The sequence below is a fragment of the Polypterus senegalus genome, chromosome 12 (genome assembly GCF_016835505.1).
Source record: "Polypterus senegalus isolate Bchr_013 chromosome 12, ASM1683550v1, whole genome shotgun sequence".
NCBI classification, from domain to species: domain Eukaryota; kingdom Metazoa; phylum Chordata; class Cladistia; order Polypteriformes; family Polypteridae; genus Polypterus; species Polypterus senegalus.
In genome coordinates this window covers 99995415-100021410 of record NC_053165.1, presented here as the reverse complement: position 1 = coordinate 100021410, position 25996 = coordinate 99995415, and the positions used below count along the sequence as shown (strand labels likewise).

General features: G+C 38.3%; 1 protein-coding gene across 4 annotated transcripts in view; it reads left to right on the top strand.

The window, feature by feature from the left end:
• det1 (DET1 partner of COP1 E3 ubiquitin ligase) overlaps positions 1-20898 on the top strand; it is a 43834-nt gene extending 22936 nt beyond the window's left edge. The window contains exons 1-6 of one of the 4 annotated variants that reach the window (XM_039773011.1): positions 5352-5573; positions 11438-12207; positions 17108-17461; positions 17606-17796; positions 19150-19341; positions 19976-20898. In XM_039773011.1, the coding sequence (XP_039628945.1) occupies positions 11479-12207; positions 17108-17461; positions 17606-17796; positions 19150-19341; positions 19976-20165 (1656 nt within the window). In that variant the 5' untranslated portion in view covers positions 5352-5573; positions 11438-11478 and the 3' untranslated portion in view covers positions 20166-20898. Of the gene's footprint in view, positions 1-5351; positions 5574-11434; positions 12208-17107; positions 17462-17605; positions 17797-19149; positions 19358-19975 lie in introns of those variants that run through there. The other 3 variants (XM_039773010.1, XM_039773013.1, XM_039773012.1) reach the window with 3 other exon arrangements.
• Positions 20899-25996: the final 5098 nt, after the last annotated feature.

The following is a 25996-nucleotide window of genomic DNA, read 5'->3' as shown; positions in this document are numbered from 1 at the left end:
GGATCCCAGATTCGGAACTGAATGCAGCCATGCAATGAGTGACACCTCAGCACCACAAAGCAGCCCTGGATAAAAAAAAAAAAGATGCCTTTGCCTTTATAGAATTTGAAAAATGTCATTTAAAAGATACTTCAAAGTTGCAGCAGAAAACATGGTGGTCTAATGATGACTAAAGTGAAACCTTTTGCTCCTTCACATCATCACACAAACATGCACATAGGGCCTTGGGGTGTGGGTAAGTCAGGGGGTGCGGGTATGGATCCCGTTTCCGCAGTCCTGTGGCAGCCTACACCCCAATTTTATTTGCACATTAAACACTTCCACAAAAAACATTCCACACAAATGAACACTTAGGGCCTTGGGAGTGGGCAAATTCAAAGGCATCCGGTGGGGGGAAATTTCAGCCTCACTCCGAGTGCCGGTGTCCACTTCCAATTTTAAACTGCACCTAGTCACGGAGAGTTTTGGGGGGGAGGTGGGGCTGTGTGTTGGCATCAGCTGGTGTAGGCCACATGGTGCCGGCACTGCCTGCGCCCCCCCAACCACAAAATGCACCTTATCAGCACACACCAACACTACATTAGAGCAGGCGGAGGGAGACTAGAGGTCTTATCACACTTCTGTTCTCAGTTAGCTGCCCGGGGCTGGAGGCTAGGAATGGGAGCTGGCCGTCTGCCTGTGGTCTGGAGTGGTGGGTTGCTTTGCTCTACGTTGGATGGGGGTGCCTGCTCACTATTACCCCTGCGGAACGGGGCTAACTCTGACGTCCAGGAATGGCTGTACCTCAGGTACGGCAGCACGGGACCAGAGTTAGGTAGGTGTGTGGGGAGTGTGAATGGGTGTCTGGCGTACATCCTTGTAAGTCTTGGGTTGTATGTGTATGTGAGAGCATGAGGGAGGGAGTGTATGATTGTGTTTGTGTGTGACTGTATATGTCAGGTGGGGTTTTGGACTCCTCCCCTCTCCTGGGACATCTGGCAATACTACAACATCTTTGCCTACCCTCCCCCTGCCTTAAGCATCTGTCTGGTCGCTCCCGGTGGCTGCCTGGTGGGATCTGGTTCCCTGGGCTCTGTTGGATCATCGGCGGGGTGGGTCGCCCTCGGGTCCCGGGCTGCTGGGTTCGGGCCCGGCCGACTCGGGAGAGCGGCTGCGGGCGGGCCTGAGGGCTTGCCGTTGATATCTCCCGGGACTCTGCCGGCTGCTGGTTGTGACCCCGGGGTGATCCTCTGCGCCTCTCGGGTGGGGGTTGGGGCTTCTCTGGTGACAGCCTCCTGGGGTCTCCGCGCTCTGGGGTGACCTCTGGATCTCTGGGCTTGGAACTCCCTCCATCTTCCGACGTTTTGGGCCAGGTCTGTGGCCCTTCACACTCACTATTGGATGCTCCTATAGAGAAACCTTACACATACAAGCGTGCGTACACACACAGGTGCTCACATGGTGATTTCATAAGTATGACTTGGACATCTTCAGCACATGATCTAAGGTTGTGGTGGCCTTAAATGCCTCAGTAATAATTACTGTATGATTGTCAGCAAACATTTTACTTTTATATATCTTCATGTAGCTGATGCAGCAATGTTTTTGTCTTGTGGTTTTTGTTTCCCCGCTTTCTGCAGGTCTAGAAGCGGATTCTGGTTCATTTATTGTTTATTCTATACGAAACCCCCCCTCCCCCTTTACCTCCATCTCTTCCTTCTCTCTCTTCTTTTTCTTTAACTTTTGTCTCCGTGTCCGGTTCGAATCTTAAAAACATCTAAAAATATTTTTTAATAAAGTTTTGGTATCAGGCGTGACGTCAGCAGAAGCTGTAACGCTCCACCTGAGAGAAAAACTGTAAGGCTAGTCGCCAGCATTCAGACATCAATTCTGATTGCTTCACAGCCAAACAGGACACGGTAAAAAAAAAAAAAAAGAAACCTTTTGCCGTGAACACAAAGCAGCACATGAGGCATCTAACACCTCACTTCAGCCGGTTAACACTATCCCCACTGAGAAATGTGGTGTTGGCATTAAAACATTGTGGTGATGCTTCTCAGTAATAGAGACTGGCAATCAGGACAGTCAGGACGGACTGGAATATAAATGCTGCACAATACAGGAATACTTGTACCGCTCTGCCAGGAAGTGTAAACTGAGGAAAAAGTCCAAAGAACACTGCCAGAGTGGCATAAAATGCAAACATGGATGTTCTTGAGTGCCCCACTCAGAGCCCTGACCTTCATCCCATCAAACCTCTATTGTGAGACAATTGTTCTCCACCACTGCTCAGTAACTAACCTGGCACAGCTTAATTGAGACTTGTCTAAAAAAGGATACACTCCGGTTCATTGTAATGTTGGCAAAAATACTTTAAACAATAACATCTATTTATATAATCTTCTGGTACATCCTAATATAAAGGCTTGTTCAAATAACCTTTAGTACATAAAAAATTAGTAGGCAATATGTGAGGGAACATACAAGATTAAGGCTCATTTACATGTACACACATAATCGCTCAAGTAAGGCAGAAACTGGGTGTCTTAAAATCCAAGAGTACATGCTCAAGTAAACATCTGGAGTTCTCCTTTGTCAAAACACTCCAATGTCATTAAACTGTGCAATAAAAGGGTTAAACGTCATCATGGGCAACCATGAATCTGAAAATAAGCATGACACGTGTGATAACATTATTGAGTTTTATAAATATGTTTAGTCAAATTCACGCTTTCTTTATAGGTTTCTGTTACCAGATTGCACACTGCATACTCTTTTCTGCTTGCCTGTGTGATTAAGCCCTGCAAAGGACCCGGTGCATGTGCTTCTTGCCTTATACCCTGTGGCTGCTGAAAGTGCGTGACACGCAAACATGTGTTTAGAGTGCAACGGACATGCACAGGCTACAAAATCCTTAACAGTGGCCACATGACAACATAATTGGGTTTCTCAGAGGCCAATAACTTGATTTCTCTAGTCGGAATAAGGGTTTACACTGTATTTTAGACATTAGGTTTCTGTGAATAATCGGGTTATTGAAGTGCATGGAAGCCCACTGGAAAGAAAAACAGAAAGAACCCACTGCAGTTACACCTTAAGAAGCACTTCCAAGGCTTGAATTTCAGCACAGGATTGCATGTGTCTGTTACTTAAAGAAATCCTGCATGGTTTCAAGTCAACACAAGGTTTCATCATTGCCACATTTACACCATTTCAGAATTAGAAATAAAAACACACGATTCAAGTGTGCCTTGAGAACCTAATGTTGAAACAAATCAACTGTCAGTTAAGTGTACAGAGTGAGTGAAGTGATTATTCCCTTTTTAATGCAGTGCCATACACAGCCAAGATAAAAGAATGGAAGTTTTGCATTTACTTTTGAGTTGTTATGAAAACGACTACAGTTGTCCATCCAACCTTCCTTGCATATCCTGTTCAAGGATACTGGTAGTCGGTGCCTATCCCAGCTCCACTGGACTCAACTAAGGATCCGGCCTGCACTCTTAAAAAATGGTTCTTTAATGGCACTATATGGTTCTTAACTGGGTTGTGGGGTTCATCACAGAGCCATCGCTTGATTTCATTCTGAGAAGGGTTCTCTGCATATTCAGTTATTTGTGCTTTGAAAAATTAAATCTTTAATGTATAGTAGACTACCTAGCAGAACACTAACAAATTAAGAAAATCTGCTGATTTCCTTACAAACCTATTTTAAAAAGTGGTTTAATTCAGAATTATTTTCATATTGACTAATTCATGTGACGACATAATGTTTGAATCTTTTATTATTGTTTTAAGCAGAATCTGAAAATGAATAAATTATGTGCACACATGAATCGGGTTGTCTACAGCGATCATATGTTCTGAAACCTGTGCTAAAATCCTCCTAAAGTCCTTAATCAAATAGCCCAATTTGTTGTTACAATGGGGGAAATCCCCCTGTCTCTCCCACACATAAATTTAATTTCTAAATTGTGTATTTTTGTGAATTAAAAGTAATGAAATTGCAGGCTTTCGAATTTTTATTGCAAATCCAACTACACTGTTGTTAATAAATTGAAAAATAATTTTAGAAATGGTTTACATAACAAAAATGTAAAAACACACGTAAAAAACTGTAATCTGTAATGCCTGGTTAAAAACCACAGATATGATATTTTTGCGCAGATAAAGAAATGCTACCTTTAGTTGAGTTTGATTCTTAACAATTGAATAAAACTAAAATACTTTGAAACATGCAACTTCCTGAAGTCAGTCAGTCATTCTCCAACCCGCTATATCCTAACACAGGATCAAGGAGGTCTGCCGGTGCCAATCCCAGCCACCACAGGACGCTAGGCAGGATGGGCTGGGCGCCAGCCCATCGCAAGGCACACACACACATACCCCAAGGACAATTTAGGATTGCTAATTAACCTAACCTGCATATCTTTAGACTGTGGGAGGAAACCCACCCAGACGCAGGGAGAGAAACCCTTGGAACCTGTCTGTGTTTTGAACTGGCACTGTGTGGGGGGCAACTAACGAACTTGACCCCACCCTCGTTCAAAGTTCTCGCTCCGTCACTAAAGTGTCTAATTTCAAATCCCCGTGTCAAAAAAAAAAAAAAGTTTTGGAGGCTAAATCATTTTGCAAGGCACCATATACAGGGTGTGCATATACAGAGAGACAGATAAAATCGTGTACTAATACAGTGTTGTAATCTTGATAGCCCTGTAAAGCACCTTGTAACTGTGCAATGTTAATAGTATTGCATAAGATAAGGATTCATTAATAGATTGCTAGTGTTGTGCATTGATTAAAATAATAAAAAGAATGAATGAATGAAGCGCACAGCTCTGCATTACTGTAGACATGTAGTCAAATGCGCAAGAACACATTTAAGGTGTAGCAAAGAAAGGAAGAAATAACACCGTCAAAGTAAATCAGCAACACGCACGTAACTCTTTTGTGCATTTTAGAACCTTCATACTGAAATGAATTATTAAATAATACAAGTCTTTGGAAATACTATAACAAACGCACCATAGTCCACTTGTAGAGGGAATTTCTGTCTTACAGCTTAACACAATGTGATTCGTTCACTCTGCGTGATGTACTTTTATTCTTCCTCCCTGTCCCTCTCTTTACTACTGGCGATATGAATATTCGGTGCTGGATAACGAAATATGTAAATTGTTGCTCAAAGAAAGTTTGACTTCTATCCTGATGTGTACATGTGTGGACAGGGCGCTGAAAAATGCAGATGAAAATGACAACTTTAAACTTTATGCTTTAACCAAGCTGCCTGCGGCCTCCCGTCGATAGGTGTCGCTGGAAAACTTCCGAAGCTGCGCACTGTTAGCTCTTAAGGCAAACTTCTGTTCTTCATTCGATGGTGCCGGATATACCTGCCCATTGAGTATTTTGTGGTCGGCTTTAAAATATCGTTGAAATCATGATAATTTTTCGACAACACTATTTGTTTTCTTGTAAATATTGCTTAAAACCACAAGCAAGTAATGGCTTCGAAATAGCCTTTTTAAATGTCATGAGGACTTTTCTTTTATCAAAATGACTTAGTCTGCTTCTTTGATTTAAAGTTTGGAAATCTGGTAAGTACTGTAGTGCAAATGATCTCATGTTAAGCATTGCCGAAATATCTCGTTTATAGATCAGTACTACATAATTAAAGAGACGGGCTTAGTCAGTTAAATATTGTTATGCATGCGTCTCGTACATTATTGTTTAAATTAACAACGCGTCTTCAGTTAAGTATTTTGCTGTAGTTTCTTGCGCTACTTAACTTTGACTTAGTGGAGTCGTAAAATTACTGTTCGTTTTATTGTTTGCCGTGATACGGTGCGAATTCGTCTGCGTGGTTAGCCTCCGGCTTCGGTTGATTCAGACAGGGAATAATAAAGTTGGGTCATGGATGTCATTTGTAAAATCGCCATTCAAAATTAGTGTACTTGCACATAAAAAAACAGTTACCCATGTTATACTTCATATTTTATATTGCCATTCTTATACTTTGTTTTAAATGCATATTAGTTATTTTTGACATGAAAGTAATGCTCAATATGACTTATTACTGTTTTTGTCACTGCATTTATCGTATATTGAGTTAGTTTCAAAGATAAATCCTACCCACCTTCTTTAGGTAAGCAATAAAGCGGTGCCTTCCTATCATTGTCTAAAAGTATGGATGGTCTGGAGGGTTTCATAATTTTGGCAGGAATTTCTTAATGTTCTAGGACAGGGGTGGTGAATTCCAGACCACAGTGGCTACAGGTTTTAATTTTAACCCTTTTCCTAATCGGTGACCAGTTCTCACTGCTAATTAACTTTTCCCCCATCACTTTAATAGCCCTGTTAGAAGAGTTCAGCCCTCTGAATTGATTCCTTTCTTCATTACAGAAATGAGGTTCGAAACGAGCTAACAGATGACCAGCTAAACTGGGGCTTCAAACTTCAACCAATTTCACTCCAATCACTTTCTTAATGAGAAGCCAGTTCTTGCTGTTAATTAAACCCTTTATTTAATTCCATGGCTTGTTGCTGCTCTCATTCTGCCACAGCACACATTTCGAAAACTGTAGTTTTTCTGTTCTTTCTAAGAGCACCGTCAAAATGTTTTGGTGACCTGAGAGATCAACCTTGCCAAGACCATCACCTCTCTTTAATTTCAGATATTGTGTAATGGGCACAATGGGAGCTGGTCATGTGGTGGCTTGTTTTGTGTCTCATTATTGTTTGGCGTCTAATTACAGAAAAAGGAACAACTATGGGGCCCTGAGTCAAGTTAATTAAAAGAAGTAATCAGCAGCAAAAACTGGTCACTAATTAAGAAGATGGTAAGAATGAAAACCTGCTGCCACAGCGACTCTCGAGGCCTGGAGTTCGCCACCCCTGTTCTAGGATAAAGACGATGGGCCTTCACTTAAACCAAGACAACAATACCATTCAGCAAAGAAGCACGTCTTATCGAACATGCTGAACAGTCTGTGAATTTGGCAGAGAAAGGGTGTTAAGTTTGCCTTAGTTTAGTTTTGAACATGAGTACCTGGAAAGCAATGATGATTTTGTTTTTGGCAGAAATTTTCTTCTTCTTGTAAGCCATGGTTCCCCAGTTCCGATCCTAGAGTTAGTGACCTGTTTTTGCTGCTAATTCACTTCTTTTGAATTAATTCAAATTGACTTTCTCTTGAAGACTCGGACATCTTGATTGTTTCATTTTCCTTAATTAGCAGCCAAACAATATTGAGATACAAAAAAAGGTCAAAACATGACCAGCAAATTTTGTCCATCGTACAAGATCTGAAAATAAAGAAAGATGAAGGTCCTAGGAGTGTTGATCTGCTCAGGTCCCCAAAACAGTAGTGCTCTTAGAAAAGAGAAAATTGGCAATTTCAGAAATGTCTGCTATTGCACAATGACAGCAGCAACAAGCCATGGAACTGAACAACAAGAATCGGGGCCTAATTAAGCAACTGGTTGTAGTGAAACTAGTTGGAGTTTGAGGCCCTGACTTAGTTGGGCTTTTGTTGGCCCACTCACCTCGCATTTCAGTTCTGTTTGGGTACCATTTAAGGAAAGAAATGAAGTAAGTTCAGGGGAACAGATCTTAAAAAATCAAGGAAAACTGTTTCAAAAGACGTTAATTAGCAGTAAAAAGAAAAGGGTTAGATTGAAAACCTGAGACCACTGTTGCCCTCCAGGATTGGAGTTGGGGACCTCTTTTGTAAGGTGATGTTTAAACTGTTATGGAAAAAAAGGATAAGGTCATTGCATGAACATCATATTACGTTAAGTACAGTGAAAGTTACTTTTGGGGCCAGAGTTAAATAAGTCTTTCTATTTTTAAGTTCATGTCATCTGTGTCATCAGTTCACTTTATGTGAGTAATGTAACAAACTATAAAAAGAGTTTTATTATACCAAGTTGTTTTTTTTTTCTTCCCTTTGATTGTTAAGCATTTTTAATTTAAGCAGCAAGTTTTGGGAATTTTAATCTGGTCTCGCTTTCTCCTGGTGGAGTTACTTGTATTTCTGCTTCTTCGCATGCCTTTATATTAATTCACTAAGTCATGTTATCAGGCTCCAGTACTGCCCAGGGATTTCCTGTTGTACTTTTAATGGGACCATCTGTGAGAATATTTAAGCATTGATTGGACAGCATTTGCCTGTTAGTTGGGTTATTCAAATCTCCATCTATAGGAAAATCAAGTTTATTTCTGTTTAAACTTGTTTGTTTTACTGGTGATTTACTAGCGTTCTAGAGCAGAAAAAATGTTTTTGCAGTGGCCTCCAGTAACATATATATATAATTCACTAAGGCAAGACACCCATGGAAAGCACGCCAGAAGGGGCGTGGATTCGCCAAGCCGCCGACAAGTAAGACACCTATGGGGCACGCAGGGAGGAGCCATGCCCACCAACTCCGAGACCATTGGATACGACGATAACTCGCAAAGCCACACCCACCAACTCAGATGCGACGACACAGACAGAACAGCGTCATTTATATTCGTCTGTCGTAGAGGCCTCATGTACCTCCGAGCCACCTTGACTGTTCATAGAGGCATGTTTCTTGCGGAGGTGAGTCGCCAAATGCAGCGTGTAAAACGGTTTGCGAGGGGCATCCCATAGGATCCTTAAAACAATCCTTTACAACTGAGGTTAAAACACAATGAAGTAAGCAGTCTTTAAAAACTGAGTTTTGATTCTGACGCATGACCGTGTGCACCATACCAAACTGTTTTACGCTACATACAGCAATTCACATCGCGACAAACATGCGTCTTCTTCACTCACGGACAATTATATGTTGCTCTCTCCAGAGTTCCATCTTTTCATTCACTTTCTGTTGTATCCTCAAACCCTCCCTTTTTAGACAACTGTGTCTTTCCAGAAGTGTTCAACCATCAATAATTATGCAGCGTTTGTTATGCCGCGGGTTCACTAGTGTGTTGTATTTTGCTCTCTCCAGAGTTCCATCTTTTCATTCACTTACTGTTTTTATTCTCACACCAATCCGTTTTAGACAACCGTGTCTTTCCAGAAGTGTTTAGCATTCAATTAATAATAATGCATGAGATTGAGCGTGTGTCTACCCGGCGCAGAGGCGTGGGTAAGCCGTTGAACCCCATTCGGGCTGCAAACCGTGGAGTTCCCACTAAGTGCGACTCATACGCTCCCACTGGTTACGTCCCTACCCTTTGTACACACCCCTCTCCCACCTCGCTACTACCGTGGTCGGGTGTCTTGGTGGATTATATATAGAAAAGCATCCAAAACCACACAGAGCAATGAAACATCTACATGAGTCACAGGTGCATCTGGACTGTGTAAAGACAACGACTCAAGTGACGAGTTGGAGGTGGGCACATGAGCGGGCAGTGCATACTGAACAAGAAATCAGCAGACTAGCATGACGGAGGGAGCTGAATAGACGTCCTTCTCCTCTCCTCCCATTCCACACTCCGCGCCTGGGCACAGTGCACTTCCATCCCTCCGTCTGGCAGGAGAAGGTGCGATGGCGATCCGCCAGTTTTCAGTCACAGACGATTGTGTGTTTGTTCGTTCCGTGCATTGTTACAATGTTGCTTTTCTTGCTGATTTTATTACATTACCGATTTTTCAAATGTTAATTTTCTCCCTGTGCTTAAAAATCATTCAAAAACCGGCCTGATTATGCGGCGTATGGTACGCCGCGGGTTGGCTAGTTTTAAATATTGTGTTTAGAAGAGGCCAAAATATAATTTGAGAAGTACTACATTTTAATAGCTGCTGTTATGGTCAGGTGACTGTAATAAAGCCACATAAAAGTAATCAATAAGGTAATGAGAGTAACTGGTCTGGTAATTGTGCAACTGTTGCACTCAGAAAACTGGGTATTGCCTAGCCTAGTCACTCTCTTAAGTGAAGTACACAGAATCTCTCAGTGTCTGCATGGTTGTTTCTCGTAGTAGTCCATTTTCCCCTTTATCCCAAAGTGTTGCATTTTGGGTTAATTGGTGACTCTAAATTGGCCAGGTTTGAGTAGATACGCCCTGGCAGGATGTCAAGTGCCGGGTCTTATATTTTGTTAAAAACTGTTGGTTTGGGTTTGGTCCCTCGTAACTATAATTTTGGATTATGCAGGTTTAGAAAATAGCTGGATTGTCCAGCAAAACTGGTGCTTCATATTTACCATACTGAAAAGCATACATGCTGGAGCTGTTTGTAGTTTCTCCCATCGGTTGCTTTAATGTTTATCTTTTTATCTCCATATTTTTGGTTTTATTTTTAAGGGTGACTTCAGCTAAATGTAAATAATGAAATGTGCATGATCTTACTATCTACAATAATGGGTCTTTTTAATATTGGTATGTGTGTCTGTTGCCTGTTTTCACTGCTGCCTCAATATGTCCAGTATCATAATCCCAGGTGTTACATGTGTCAAGTGTGCATGTTCTCCCCTTTTCCCAGCTTGTTCAATAGGTATGCCAGTTTTCCTTCCATGTAGATTACTTGGTAATTCTAAATTGGCATAATGTGCTCAAGTGGGAAATGCCTTGTGGTTCATGCTGTCAGGGTAGGCTCTGACCCCCACAATTATGAATTGGATTAGGAAGTATGAACATTTTGTTATGCTTTTTAAATGCACTGTGAAGAAAATCCATGTTTTCTCACTACATTTCAGCACCATTGCATTTTTAGCATCCATTCATTCTGCATATTTAGTGTTTAATGTGTATGTGTATCAGGGTGCATTTAATTAAAACTGAGTCTTGATTTTTAGCAAATAGCTTCCAACAGCTATCATTGCTGCAGCTATTAAATAAACTTGAGTTTTTTATGAAGTTGATTTTTAATGTGTGCCTCTAGTACTGCCCAGGATAGGCACCGGCCTCCATGACACTACCTTAGATTAAGTGGAGTTGAGCAGGGCTGATGACTGTTTAATATGGTATCATTGTTTACTCGCTGTTGATTTTTCAGTCATTGGCAGACTCTGACTTTTAGTATTATCATAGAGTAAACTACAGGTTGAACATGTAAGAAAACAGCATTATATATCTGTCATTAATCAGAATCTGATTTAGGTTTTTTTTTGTTTTTTTTTTAATACAGACTTATCAGTTTGTCTGGTTAGTCTTGTGTTTTGTTTTCCTTCTGGAGGTAGTAGACAGTAAATCTGGACAGTTAGGAAGGCCATATGTCGTTATAATGTTAGAATGTGCATCCATACATGTGACATTGTTAAAGCAGCTTTTATTATTCAGTTTATCAAAATGAAAATATCCTCCCGACCAAAACTGAGAAGGGCCAGTGTGCCCCTCATTTTAGTTGTTTTGTATGCCAGCCACACCACCGAAGTTGTAGTACAGTGGTTGTTGTCTTAATGAAATATTTATAGTGCTGTTATTTTTAGTAATCTGAATTGAATGTTTGTTTTTTTTGTGTGTTTTATTTTCTTTCTTTCTTTCAAGAAGTCATGTAGACTGATGTGATCTCCTACACCATCTAGATCAGAATGGAGGATGAATCACCAACACTAAAACCCCGTCGAATCCAAAATCAGAATGTTGTCTACAGGCTTGAGCGACGTCGGATCTGTTCAGGTCCACCTGGAGCTCACTGGTATCGCATGCGCTGCTTCCATCAGAATATGTTCCCAAACTTCACCGTGGTCAATGTTGAAAAGCCACCATGCTTTCTGCGGAAATTCTCTCCTGACGGACGATGCTTCATTGCTTTCTCCTCTGATCAAACCTCTTTGGAAATTTACGAGTACCAAGGTTGTCAGGCAGCAGAAGACCTTCTCTGGGGCCTGGAAGGGGAGACTTTGGCCAATGGCAATGACCAGCGTTCCTTGAACATTCGTGGACGATTATTTGAGCGTTTCTTTTCCTTGATGCATGTTACAAATGTAGCTTCTAATGGAGAACATCTCAATCGAGAGTGCAGTCTCTTTACTGATGACTGTCGATATGTGATTGTGGGTTCTGCTGCTTACCTTCCTGAAGAGCCACAGCCACATTTTTTTGAGGTGTATCGAAACAATGAGTCCGTGACTCCCAATCCACGTTCACCATTGGAGGACTATTCTCTACATATTATTGACCTTCATACTGGGCGCCTTTGTGATACTCGCACATTCAAATGTGACAAAATAATATTGTCCCACAACCAGGGCCTCTACCTCTATCGCAACATACTAGCTGTTCTTTCTGTACAGCAGCAGACAATACATGTTTTCCAGGTAAATGCTTTAGAATCCTTTTATTTATAACAAGTTTTTTTCCCTTTTCTTTACATGCAGTCTGTACTCATTTGTGGATTTAATTGGATTTTCTGCAAAGCTTTTTATGTTTAAAATATTTTTCATGTTTTGTTTTTGAATAGTTTTTTTCTTGTGTTGCTCTTTGGGTACAAATGTATTTATTTATTTTTTTTAAAGTTTACACATTTAATGTAAAAGATTTCTAATTATTTGCAATAGCATTCATCTTTATTAGTATATCTTACTAACTTTTTTTTTTAAATTCATTATGACTTAAAAATCAGGGTGGCAATTGGGTACCTCTACTGGTTTACGGGTGTAGTGCCCTCGGTTTGAATCCTGTGCTTTCTTCCTGTCTCTGTGAAGTTAGCATTTCCTTTTGAGTTCTCTTGCTTTCCGCTTGCGTCCAAAAAGACATGCTTGTTAGGTTGATTGGTGATCCCACCTGGCTTCTTTTTGAGTGCTTCCCAAAGACATGCTGGTTAGGTTAATTGATAATTGTTTATATAGCGCTTTGCTCAATACTCAAAAGTGCTCCTCATAGCGAGTGGGGAGCCACTTCATCCACCTGGCTGATGTGACGGCGGCTATTCTTGCGTCAGTATGCTCACCACACAAGGTGGTGAAGTGGTAAGAGAGAGAGACAGATGATGATTAGGTGGGGCAGAATGAGTAGGCCATGGAAGACAGTTTAGCCTAGACATGGGAAAACACCCTGCTGTTTATGACGAATGCCAGCGAGTCAGGACAAAAGGTTTATGGCTCCATTTTTACAGCACAGTGTCCTCATCACTGCACTGGGATATTGGAATACACATTCAGACCACAGGTAAGTGCCCCCTGCTGAACTTGCAACCCAAGCTTTTACTAGATATTCTAGATGTTCTTCCATCCAAGTACTGGACGGCCCCGAACATGCTTAGCTTTAGGTGGATGACATCTTCTGAAGTGCATGTGGTATGGCTGATTGATTCTAGCTGACCCCATAACTATGACCATGACTTTGAGTGAGTGAGTGAGTGAGTGGGTGAGTGGCCTCTGCAGTTAACTGGAACCCTGGTCAAGGCTGTTCTTTGCCTTCCATCCTGAACTTACAGGATAGGCTTACAGATCCAACATCCTGGTTGTGGATTCTTTTTTTGTGCTCATTATTTCCATGCTTAAGTGGCATTTCTTTTTACTACTGTTTTTTTTATCCTACATTACCAAACAGTTAGTTTAACTGGTTGTTCCATATTGGCCCTGGAAGTGCCAGTTTATACTTTACGCTCAGAATGCGTACACGCATGCATCATGGCTACCAAACATTCCCAGCATTCATTTGAAACTTTCTCCGAGTATGTCTTGTGACATGCGAGTCTTGCACCCCAAAACACAAGGCTGAGTCTCGGTACTTTAGCAAAATTAACTTTATTCAGCTTGAAACATGAACAGCACAGTTATTTATTGTAGCGGGATCTACCACTCTCCTAAGCACAGGCACAGCAATCAGGCAGGGTTGTGGTCATTTCAGTGGCCAAATAATCCTGATCCCTGCATTTATAATGTTCCTTGTATCACCCATCGATGGCAAACGCTTGTACCGTGACTAGGATCTGCTTTAGCTGCAAGCCACTTCAGTGTTGGGAGCCCGTGGTTGCCCCAGCAACTGATAAAACCATTTTCCATAAATGGGGCACTTGTGCTTCGAGATATTCTTCGGCATGTCGTCCCATTGGTGAGGAGTCCCAAACGAGTTTAGAAACCTTACAGTCTTCAGAAATTATCGCGATGTGTGCATGAGTTGCCGTAGCAGCAAGAAATTGGGCCTAGTCTCTTCAATTTGGAAGTCTTTCGGTTACTATAAACGTGACATTTCTTCATCTGTTTCTCGCATACGCAATACAAATGTCGCATATTCCACCATTATAATGATAAAATATCATCTTCTGTGCTTTTTTTTTTTTTTGCTCCTGCACAACAGCATCACAATGTATGGAGGCATATTTGAGCCCAAAAAAAAGGAACACCGTGAAGAAAAAGGTCTAATTCATGATTATAGTGGAAATTATGATTAAAAACCAACACACTTGTCAATCACTAAATGCTTCTGGGGCTTCCTCCTGCACTTGTAGCTGTAGCAGGCAGTGATTGCCACACGAAATATATTAAATTGATGGTGTTCCAGCTCTCTGCACATTTAGAATCCTTAGATTTATACTTGATATCACTTTCATGATGTAATGTGTTAAAGCCACAGTGTGCTGCGGTTTCCTTCCTAGGACATGCAGGTTTGGGGATGCTAAAATGACACTAGTGTATGTGTGTGCTTGTATTTACCTTGCCATGATATGATGCCCCATCCACAAATTGTTTCTGCCTCTCGTCCGGTAGTTGCTGGAATGGGAGTGTTCCTAGATCGATTGATGTAATCATTAAACATTCATCCTTTTCAGAGGTTGCGGCAAGGTGTCCTGGGAATTTAATGGATATTTTGGGCAATTCACAACAGTGAAGCTGAACATTGTTTTCTGACCATGATGATATCTTGCACTGCCACCTGGTGGAATCCTCCAGATTTACATGAAGTGCGCGCTCAAATATAAACAGTACACTGCTTGCATAGCGGCAGCATCCTGATGCTCAAGCGTTGCATTGCGTGAATTATAAGCCTGGCCTAAAAGTGAGGAGGGTTTTTTTTTTTGTGGTTCTAAGAGGGAACCTTCCTCAGTTGCTTTCTGTCTTCTGTGCCTATTGCTGCCAGGATCAGCTCTGGCCCCCCTACTGACCTGTATCAAAGTAAAAGTTTAAACCTGTTAAGTACAAAAGTCTAGACAAGTAACATTAAAGCATTATGTGATAACTGGTATTTAAAAAGAATTTACCATGGCAAGAGATAAATTAAGACCAATTTGATTTACCGCACAAGTTAATTTTATGTCTCAGGGTACAAAAATTCAGATGTTAAAAGGACCCAGTCCTGAGTTCTGTTTCTCTAATTTAGAGATGAGAAGAATGGTTAAGAATAAAATTTGCATGAAGTACAGTCTTCATTATATTGATAATATACACAGGTTTCAGTCTGTAGTTGATGTGTTCAGTTTAGTAAGATAACTATTGCTTATTTTGAATTTGATTTAATTATGTCTACTTTAAAACCTTACATTTTTTTGCTAATTTCATAAGAATATAATATGTTTATTCTTATACTAATGGTATTAGTCATGAAAGTGAGGATTGTCCACATTCTATTTGATTAAAACACAAACAAATACACTGTCATAAATCCTTAAACTCTGTGCTGTCTTCAGACTTTCTATTTAAAAGATAATTGGACAAATTAGTTACGTTTTGTTTTCCATGGTGGTGCTATCGTTTGGATTACTGCGTCATGGAACCAGCGTCTAGCATTCGAATCCAGCACCTGGTAGTTGCCTGTGCTTGGTGTGGGATCTCCCCCATGCCCACATGGATTTTTCTCTCTCGTCATAAAAAATGTATGTGTTAGGTTAATCAGTGATTCCAAATTAAAATAGTGTGGGTTTTTGCGTGAGTGGGTCCTTTGATTGACTGGCACCTTATTCAGGGCTGGTGCTGCTAGCATAGGATTTAAAACAAATTGGGTTAAGTGGGTTTCAGGATGTTACACTGTTTTATATTGCAAAAAACATGTTAGACTTATTTATACAAGTGAATATATTAGGTACAGCAGTTATTTTGACCTTTCCATTTATTTGTGGAGACAGTGATTTATCTCTGACATCACTTAAGTAGAAAATCATTGAAGCAGTTGTATGTATATTTATTATGTATAGACCTATTTTCTTTTAGATGATTGTGTTTAGTAGATTGCAATGATTGTCTTGTGCCAATTGCTGATTTATAAGCTCTGGCTTCCTGTGACACTGCATTAGGTTAAGCAGGTTTGAAAATGAGTAGAAGAAATAACCCTATATTTCTGAAAACAAAATATGAAATCAATGTGGATTGGCATTTTCTGCAGATTAGACCTACAGAGTTAATAGCGTTAAACTAGGTTGAGCTGGTTTTTAAATAAGCAATAAGCAATGAGCACATTGCTTAATTTTTTTTGTTCTTTCCAAGGTCAAACAGCAGATGAGAATCTCATTTTATGCAATTTTGTGTGTTTGAAATAGTTGGGTTTTAGCCTTGGATTCTTCAGTAAAAGTTTGGTCACGTTTGATGCTGGCTATGTGCTTCATTTGATTTGCCTAGTGTTATGATAATATCAGATGTGATTCATTTTAATGTTAATGGATTCAGAAACTATTTGAACTGGTGGCAATTTTTATACAACAGTTTCAAGTTATGTTACTTAAGATTTCAAGTTTAGTTTTATATTAAGATATAATGTACCATAAAACAAAAGTACAAATATATGGAAAAAAAAATCTGAATTGAAAGGAAACCAGAATTGTTTACAGTTCTAGCCAGGACCCATCTTGTACAGGTGCATTTATGGCAGTGAAGGGAGCTTTCTCTTCCCCATAATAAACTATTTGATTTATTGTAGTAAAATGTAATCTATATTTTAAACATCCTGCTCTTGTTAAAACTTAATAAAAATTGAGCTATTGGATCCAGCCACTGTCAAAAACCTCCCACTGTTCCACTCCATTCGAACTAGTGTGGTGCTGAGGTGTCACCCATGGCTGTGCTCGGGTCCTAATTTGGGATCCTGACGTGGTTCTTCATGTGCTGGGTGCGGCAACGTCCAGTATCAGTGCTTGCTTCCTTCCTCTCTATTGAATGCACTGGCTTTATTAGTATGCAAATTAGATTTTTAATAGCCTAATATTTATATACAAATTAAATATATATTAAACTTTATTATATTAGAATTGTATTTTTTAAGCAGCTATTGATCTTCTCTTTCCAGATAACACCAGAGGGCATGTTCTTAGATGTCCGAACAATAGGTCGGTTCTGCTATGAGGATGACCTTCTCACCCTTTCTGCTGTATACCCTGAAGCACAATCAGAAGGTCAGACAGGCTTTTCTCGTCTTTATAAGGAGAAAACCATCAACTCTCTGAAACACAGACTTTTGGTTTACCTCTGGCGTCGTGCGGAGCAGGATGGCAGTGCCATGGCTAAGCGCAGGTTCTTTCAGTATTTTGATCAACTGAGACAACTTCGTATGTGGAAAATGCAGCTGCTGGATAAAAACCACCTTTTTGTGAAATACACAAGTGAAGATGTGGTGACTTTGCGAGTTACTGATCCCTCACAGGTATGCTTATGATGGAATTTAAATAAGCATTTGTACTTCACCTTCTGGTGCAATGTTTATTCACAAGTCTTTTGTGCAACCTTGTTTTGTGTGGTTTATTAGAGCTGAAAAATAAGACTACAATTTCCTACTTTTTCATTATAGCCCTCCTTCTTTGTGGTTTACAATATGGTGACAACAGAAGTACTGGCAGTATATGAGAACACGTCAGATGAGCTTCTTGAACTTTTTGAAAACTTTTGCGACCTCTTCCGTAATGCCACACTACATAGTGATGCTGTTCAGTTCCCATGTTCTGCCTCCAGCAACAATTTTGCACGTCAGGTGCAAAGAAGGTCAGGTCTGCCTTAGTTGAATTGCTTAATTCTGCATATTGCTGTATTTAAAATGTTAGCCCTGCCTAAGACAAGTTCAGGAAAATATGATATGATTACCATGTTAACCTGCAAGAGCTTCCAATAAAGATAGGTGAAAACCCAACTTTAACGGATAATACTTTGCATAATTGAGGTCTTTGTCTTGCATATATTTGATGATTTAAGTGGTACTTAAGTGCTTTCATGTACAGTACACTAGAAATATTTTATAGAACTAATTTCCATTTAATATGTTATTTTACATATCTTTAGCTATAATGTGTCATGTTTACTTTAAATGATAAATTAGCTGTGTATCAATGCAAAACATATTATACAATTCAACAAAAGCACCTGACAGAACCTGGCATTCTGTTTCAGCAGAACTGAATGACTGCTTACTTAAGAAAGACCAATTTTTATTCATTCAACGATTCTTGAAATTACTATGGCAAACACTTTGTTTTTTTAATTATTTGTTTCTCTTACATTTGAAGCAAAACAGTGAGTAGATATAGATGGAATTGGCATCTTTGTCATAAATATTTAGACACTTCTTACCAGGGCTGTGGAGTCGGTAGATAAATCCTTCGACTCCAACTCCTTAGTTTCCGGTACTTCTGATTCTGACTCCTCTGTATTTAATATGCTAATGTATTTAAAATGTTGATTGAAGGAAGGCAACATACACGTCATTTAACCACAGAACTACGGCTAGGAAGCTGACCCTCTGCCGTATTGGCCAGTTTAAACAAAAGAACCCCTGAACACACATCAGGCCATAGCACACACCTCTGCCTCCACCTACTGTACATCATTACACTTGTTTACACTCAGATTAACTTGTTAAACGCATTATATATGAAATAAAATGAAAATACTTTTTCTAATGTACCATAATCCAGATTACAATATGTGAATGTCAGGTTGTATAATAGCTCAGCTGAACTTCACATTGGTAGTAACACAACTATGCACTGGGCATAATTCTTACATCAGAGAAGTAGTTAATTATAGCTATTGTTTGTAAAATGAGACATTTGAACTGGCTATATATTTTTTTTTTCATTACAATTTAAATTTATTAAGAGTCAGAGTTAGTACATTTTTGCTGACTCCAGGTACCCCAAATTGTCTCCGACTCCCAACTCCACAGCCCTGCTTCTTACATAGTGATGATACAGAATACATTTTGAACAAGCCAACAAAAATTAAGTGATGTAGCTATGTTTTTGTTCTTGCCCCTTTTGTTGGGTTTATTTTATTGGTTGGCTGTTTAATTTATTTGTGAATTTGATGTTGCTGAAATTAAAAAATATATCTCTCTAACAGGTTTAAGGACACTATTGTAAATGCAAAGTATGGTGGTCATACTGAAGCGGTTAGGAGGCTTCTTGGTCAACTACCGATTAGTGCCCAGTCCTACAGCAGCAGCCCTTACCTAGACCTCTCTCTCTTTAGCTATGATGACAAGTGGGTATCTGTAATGGAGCGACCCAAGACCTGTGGTGACCATCCTATCAGGTTGTAAAAAATACTGGCAAGTAGTGTGAAACTGAAATATTGTTGTCTGCTAATGTAGATGTAATTTTAGTCCAACCTATTTATGACTGATTTCTCTGTTTTAGAAAAAATTAGCAAGTTAATTGGAGAATACATTTGGTATATTTAAGTTGATGTTACATTTTTCTCAATCATGGTGTACATTAATTTGCCATAGGAATTTGTGTATATTTTTTTGAAACTAAAATCAATGTCTGTTTTCGTTTAAAATAGGATAGGGCTTTGCTCCAAACTGGAAAAAAAGCTTTTAAGAGTTACAGATTTACTGATGTAGTATAGATTAGGCAAAGTGTAACCTGAAAGCAGATTAGGCAGTATTTTTGATTAGTTTATCAAATCAGTTTAAAGTATTTTATCCTGAGACTGACGTATCTCAGCTCAAAGTTGTAGAAAGCAGAACATTTTAATAACCTAATTTGAAATGCATTTTTTTTTCTTTTTAGGAAGCAGTTTAAACTATAGCCTTAGGTACTATAGTTGAAGTATGCTTCCATTTAGGCCATGTACTGTTAAAAGGATCTTTTAAAACTTCTAATTTTAAATCCTTTAGCATTCCCTTTATTTACAGTGATTTTTCTTCTCCCCTCTTTCCAAGGTTTTATGCCCGTGACTCTGGTCTTCTTAAGTTTAAGATCCAGGCTGGACTTTTGGGACGACCTGTCAACCACAACGTGCGCAGACTCGTAGCCTTCACTTTTCATCCGTTTGAACCCTTTGCCATCTCTGTGCAGCGCACAAATGCAGAGTATGTTGTCAATTTCCATATGCGGCACGTGAGTGTCTAAGGGATGGTTTATGTGAGTCCAGGGGAGGCTTGCAGTTTTTACTCGGGTTAAAAACTGCATAAGAAATTGCACATTCAGTGGATTATTAAAAATGTTTTAAACTCTTTAGAATGTTTATAGAAATAAGGTTAACTAAAATTTGCAGATATGAATAGATTCTGCCCAGAGACTATCAAAGGTGAAAGAAGAATGATAATGGAATTACAGATGTATTCAGGAGAGTTTATATATTCATCAGTTGTTGAATAACCTGCTTGTATGGACATTATATCAAAAAATTGAAGATAAACATCTTTTTTGCATCCTGCTCCTAATCTAAGTTGATTGAAACATTCATTGTTTGGTTTTTGTGTATAGAATCAAGGAAATATTTTATGTTATAAAATAATGGGTTTTTTTTGTTGTTTTTTTTTACATTTTTATTTTAACCCTAAACATATGTTCTGAACAAGCAAGTATTGAAATCAAGTTTATTTGTCAACTGTTTTATTAACATGTGAATAAGTAAAACTCATATAAAGTCTTTGTTATTCTTTTCAATTCTGATGTTTGTGTTTCAGGTTCCCCATAAGCGGATAACTTATCTTCTTTGTTAGCTTCATTCACTTAGAAGTTAGTTTTAGCAATATAAATCTGGAGAAAATAATGTATTTTTTTAATATACATGGTGCATAATGTTTTATTGGTATTAATTGCAATATGTTTTATATTAAACAAAACTTTTTTGAATGCAGCTGCCAGTGTTTTCCTACTACAGTTTTTTTTTTTTTAAATAAGGCTGTTATCTGTGAATTAATGTTGGTGAGTGAGCTGGTGAGTGGGTGTCTGTGGGTGGTTTTCTTTTTATCTAATTGAAATTGTAAAGCCTTTCAGTTAGTTAAAAATGCAACATTGAAGCCACAGGGACAAGAAGCCTTGCACAGCACTACAGGATGGAAAACTTCTAATGCTGGGTTTCAGAAAACAAGTAAGTAGCAGGGAAATTCTGTCTTGATTTGGATCCTTGCAAATATCTTTAAATTGTACAGTTAGACGAACTACATCTAAACATGCTGATGAAGTTATATACTCCACCTTTCTATTTTTTTTCTAGCGTAAAAATGTAGAACCCATTCTTGTAACACAATATTTCAATAATGTGTAAATTATTTGCACATTTGTTTTTTAAGAAGATGATAGCCCATTTGATTTGTAATTCTGAGCCATTTGACTTGATTTCTAACCACTGAAGTATATATAGCACATTATAACAAGACTAATAAAGTATAAAAGTAAAAACCTTAATTTGTAATGAAAATAAATAATAACCTGCAGATCATGTTGTAATTTAAAGTAAACTACAGCAAAATCGCGGAGTTCCAGATTGTAGGTTTGTATTTTCTTATCCCTTATTGCTTCAAGGTCTTCTGAGAATTCCTGTAATGAAGTCTCTGTATTATCCTGTTTACTTGAATGACTGCCGTGCATCTTTAGTACATCAGGTAAAGAGGTTAGTGCTGCTGTGTTACATCTTCAAAGGCCTGGTTTGCATCTCAACTGGGCATTGTCTTTATGGAATGCGTATGTCCTGCCTTTTTTATGTGTGTGTATGTGCATGTTTTCTAGGTGTTCCAGTTTTTTTTTTCTGCATAATAACTGTATATGTAGTAGGTTCTAAACAAACTCCTATGTGCATTGCATTCAAATATCTTTGTTAATCAAGGTCATTCATGCTTACTTTTTGTATTATTCTATGTATGTTAGTTTAATAAACCTATGAATGTTAGGTATGCAGATGCTTTGTAAAAAGAAGTAACTGTACTGTTTATACAGATCATCTCCTGTAGAAAAAGTAAGCCACTCAAAACGAATAACTTCTGTGTGTGTGTTTGTTTATAGAGTTGTAGTGTTTGTGTTTAGATTTCACCTCCCTCATAGTATATTGTTTTGAAAAGTAATTTTATTTTTTTAATCTGTGTTCTGTAAACTTGAAACTTTCTGCACATTTTGTGAGCCAAATTTTTCCTTGAATTACACACAGGCAAAATATAAAAGCAGCTCTGAGGATAGGGATCTGCACTGGCAATCGGAAGGTTGCAAGGCCCTTAACCTGCAATTGCTGAGCGCTTTGAGTAGTGACAAAAGTGCTATTTAAATGCAAAGAATTATTATTATTATTATTATTATTATTATTACTTTAGTCAGGCTATTGCATACAGAATAGTAAAATGTCTTAATGATATCTAGGGAGGGTATCTGACAGTCGTGCGTTCTTGTTTGAGCAAAAGGTGATAATATCAGAACATTACTGTCTGTCCATAAGTGAGTTTTAAGCTATATCGAGTGTACCATCTATTTTGGATATTCTTTCAAAAGTAAGAACTACTTCAATAAACTTAATTGTTCATGACAACATAACATTAACTTTTTGGAAAATGCTTACTTCAGGTTATTAAGTGGAAGGGTTATTCATTTTCACCTTTCTTGTACTCTTTTCAAAGTAGACTAAGCATACTTAGGCAGTTAAAATATAATATGATTTTGTTCATATACATTTGCAATCAAAATTTGAGAACAATTTATGAAAAATGTATATTTCATTTATTGGTGACAATCACTTTTCAAAATCGAAAGTCATAGCAGCTGTAGGTATGATTGTTCTATTAGAATATTTAATAATAACCATGGCAAAAAAGTCATTCAACAATTTTTTTTTTTTTTTTTGGGAAACTACAGTGATCAGATTTGGACAACTGTATTATAAATGCTTTTTGATGATTACAGTTTTAAAATTTAGTAGGAAGTGACATTGGCACATCTGTACCCACAGGACATGACCAGTTTCTTGCACTGCTTTGGCTTAATTTTCTTTCACTTGCCTTCCAGCTTTTTCCACAATTTAGTAATTGTACTGGGTTTCTTTGTCATAACTTTGCTACCAATGATCTTCCAGAGATTCTAATTCGGGTTCATATCAAGACCGTCCACTTCCAAGAATTACTTCACCTGTTTTGCAATGTGGCGGTGGGTATTGTCATGCATTAAAATGGCTGGCTTATTGGGTGATGCTCACAGGGATGAAACCACATGTTCCTGAAGGAGGTTCTCATTCACATTCACCTTGCCATGTAGCTATGTGAGAGGCATGACACTTGCTGCAGAGACTATTCCCCACACCATGTCACTTCTTCCTCCAAACTTCACTCACTTCCTCCCACACTTTAGGTTCAATTTTTCCCCAGTTTGATACCAAACATAATGTTTACCATGTGAACCAACTAAATTAATCTTGCTTTTGTCACCAAAATGAGCTTTTGGACCAGTTACCCTCGGGCCACAAAAAGTGCCTCTCAGCAAAAACCAGTCTAGCCTTTGTATTCTTCTTTTTGATGTTCACTGCAGAGTGGGCTTTCAGTACCACTCCCCTCAGAGAACAAGACACTGTATATTGAGACACATTTTCTGAGAGCCTCATCCCATCAGCATTCATGTGAACAACCTGACATTGCAGTGTTTCATTTCGCTTAGAGCACCTCAATCATGCAAAATGCCTACCAGTGTTGACTAATCGATTGGGATTGCCTCGTATTTAAAAATATTACTAGATTAGACCCACTAGTACAACTTGTTCTCTAATTTTGATCACTGGCCTACTTCAATTATTTTGGTTAAATCTTTTATTTTGTGATGTGGGATAAATTTTCACTTGATTAAGTATGATTACGATATGACTATTCTATTCATGTTGCGATAACATTCAATTCGGATAAGCAGTGACTCTGTAAATTACAGAAATGTAATTTCTTCTAATTTTGATAGCCAATTTATATGTTTTTGTGAAGAATTATTTATTGACTATTCCTCACTTCAGGCTACAGCTGGTTATATCTGGATTTTCTATTACACATACATGATTGACTTTTAGACATTTATTTCAAAAGCCATGTACTTTTTTTACTTTTATGTGCCTGGTACTGAAGATCATTCTATTTTAAAGCAAATATTTTTCTTCTTTTCTAAATGTTATCCTGTTTCTCTTGTAATAGTTAAAATAAAATCAAGTTCAAGCAATTGTTTTTACATGGCTGCTGTATGCTGTAATTTAATAGTCAGTCATCTGGCCATTGTAACTTATTTAATTTTGGTCAATGGTGCAGCATTTGGCCCCGTGGCTAACATTTCCAAAGCTCTTAGTTAAGTAAGGGTTATGTAGGGAAATCTTATTCACTGACCTTTACATTTGACATTTGTCTTTTTGATGAATGAGACAGTGCTGTTAAACAACATAATTTGAATTGCATGTTTAATGTATTTAGTGTTAAATGTATTACCAATTCCATGTTTGTTTTTTAATGAAATCTTTTTAATTATCTTAATCAAACAAAGGGATTAATTTAAGACGGCAAACCCTGTGATTAACTTATTAATTTTTTTAATCACTTGAGAGCCTTTAGAAATAAATGCAAATCGGCCTCCTTGCAGTGTCTCAATCATAACTCTTTTTAATGTGCTAATGGCTGTTCATCTAGTGAAGTATTCAGTGAATAAAAAAGCAAAAAAAAAAAGAAAGGTATATTGAAGCAGCAACTTCTTCATGAGGTTATTTAAAGTATGTTGGTAGACATAGGTCAATCTATCTCAGTTTGATACCTAAAAAGTAAATGTTTAGAATAGATACTGTGAACTGGAGAAACCTCCCCCTTATTCAATGAAAGGAGTATCTGTAGTTTTAATGGTGTGCTGGACAATTAGCATTTGTTTATCTATGTATCTTTAAAAAATATATACACACATAATTTCAGTAAAATATTTTACAAGTGCATCTTTGCATTTTTTTTTTAGTCTTTACCTTAAACTCAAGTGGTTTGTGATTTTTCTAATAATGTACAATTTGCTGATCATTTTAATGCGACAAAGATGCACATTGTTTTAGTTTTGTGGATGAATCGTGGAAATGTTCAAATATTTACCTTTAAAACAATTGATTTAATGAGTAGCTTTGCTGCAGTAAGACCCTTGTTAATGTCAGACACATTCTAGGACAGCAGGTGCTTTGGATTAACAGTACCTGGCAACCTTAATTGCAGGAGCTAATGACAGTCATGTGAAATACAAGGAGAAGAACATAAACGAGAACAGTTCCCTCCTGAGAATGATGATTCAAATTTCAGGATTGTGCGAAAAAAGCATGATCGTACTGTACCATACATAACTTGGTAAATGTAGCTGTAATTAATACTTGACATTAATGGACAGATTACAGAGGTGAGATTTCCAGTCAGTGTTTGTGGAATTTTGCATTTTCTGCCAAAGTGTATTTTTGACGGATTGTCCAGTGACCTCCCACATGCCAAAGATTTACATTTTTGACTAATTGACAACTCTAAATTGTAGTGGCTAAGGAGTCCCATCAAATCACTTGACCTGTCTATTTCTATGTTAGAAACCCAACGTAAAACATGTGACACGTTTCTAAATTTGTAAAGTGTCTTGCCATGGTGTTTACTAATACAAGATGCTGTTAAAAAAAATATTTCAGCCTTTTAATAGAAACGTGTATGCAGTGCTATGTCCTGTAGTCCCATCCAGGGCTGGCCCCTGCCTTGTTACTGCATTAGGTTGACTGTAGTCTGTGTGAGCCAGTTTTAAAACGGGGAGATTCAGAAAATAAATTGAAGAATTGATAAGGAATATTGTTAGGTTTGTATTAGCCTAATCAGAAATTTGTCATTTCTGTGTTTTTATCCCAGAGAGCTTTATATTTCTCAAAGTTGTGTATATTAGGTTAATTGTTGATTCAGAGTTGGCCCGATGTGGTTGTGTTAATGGGTGCACTCTTCTGTGTACCTCAT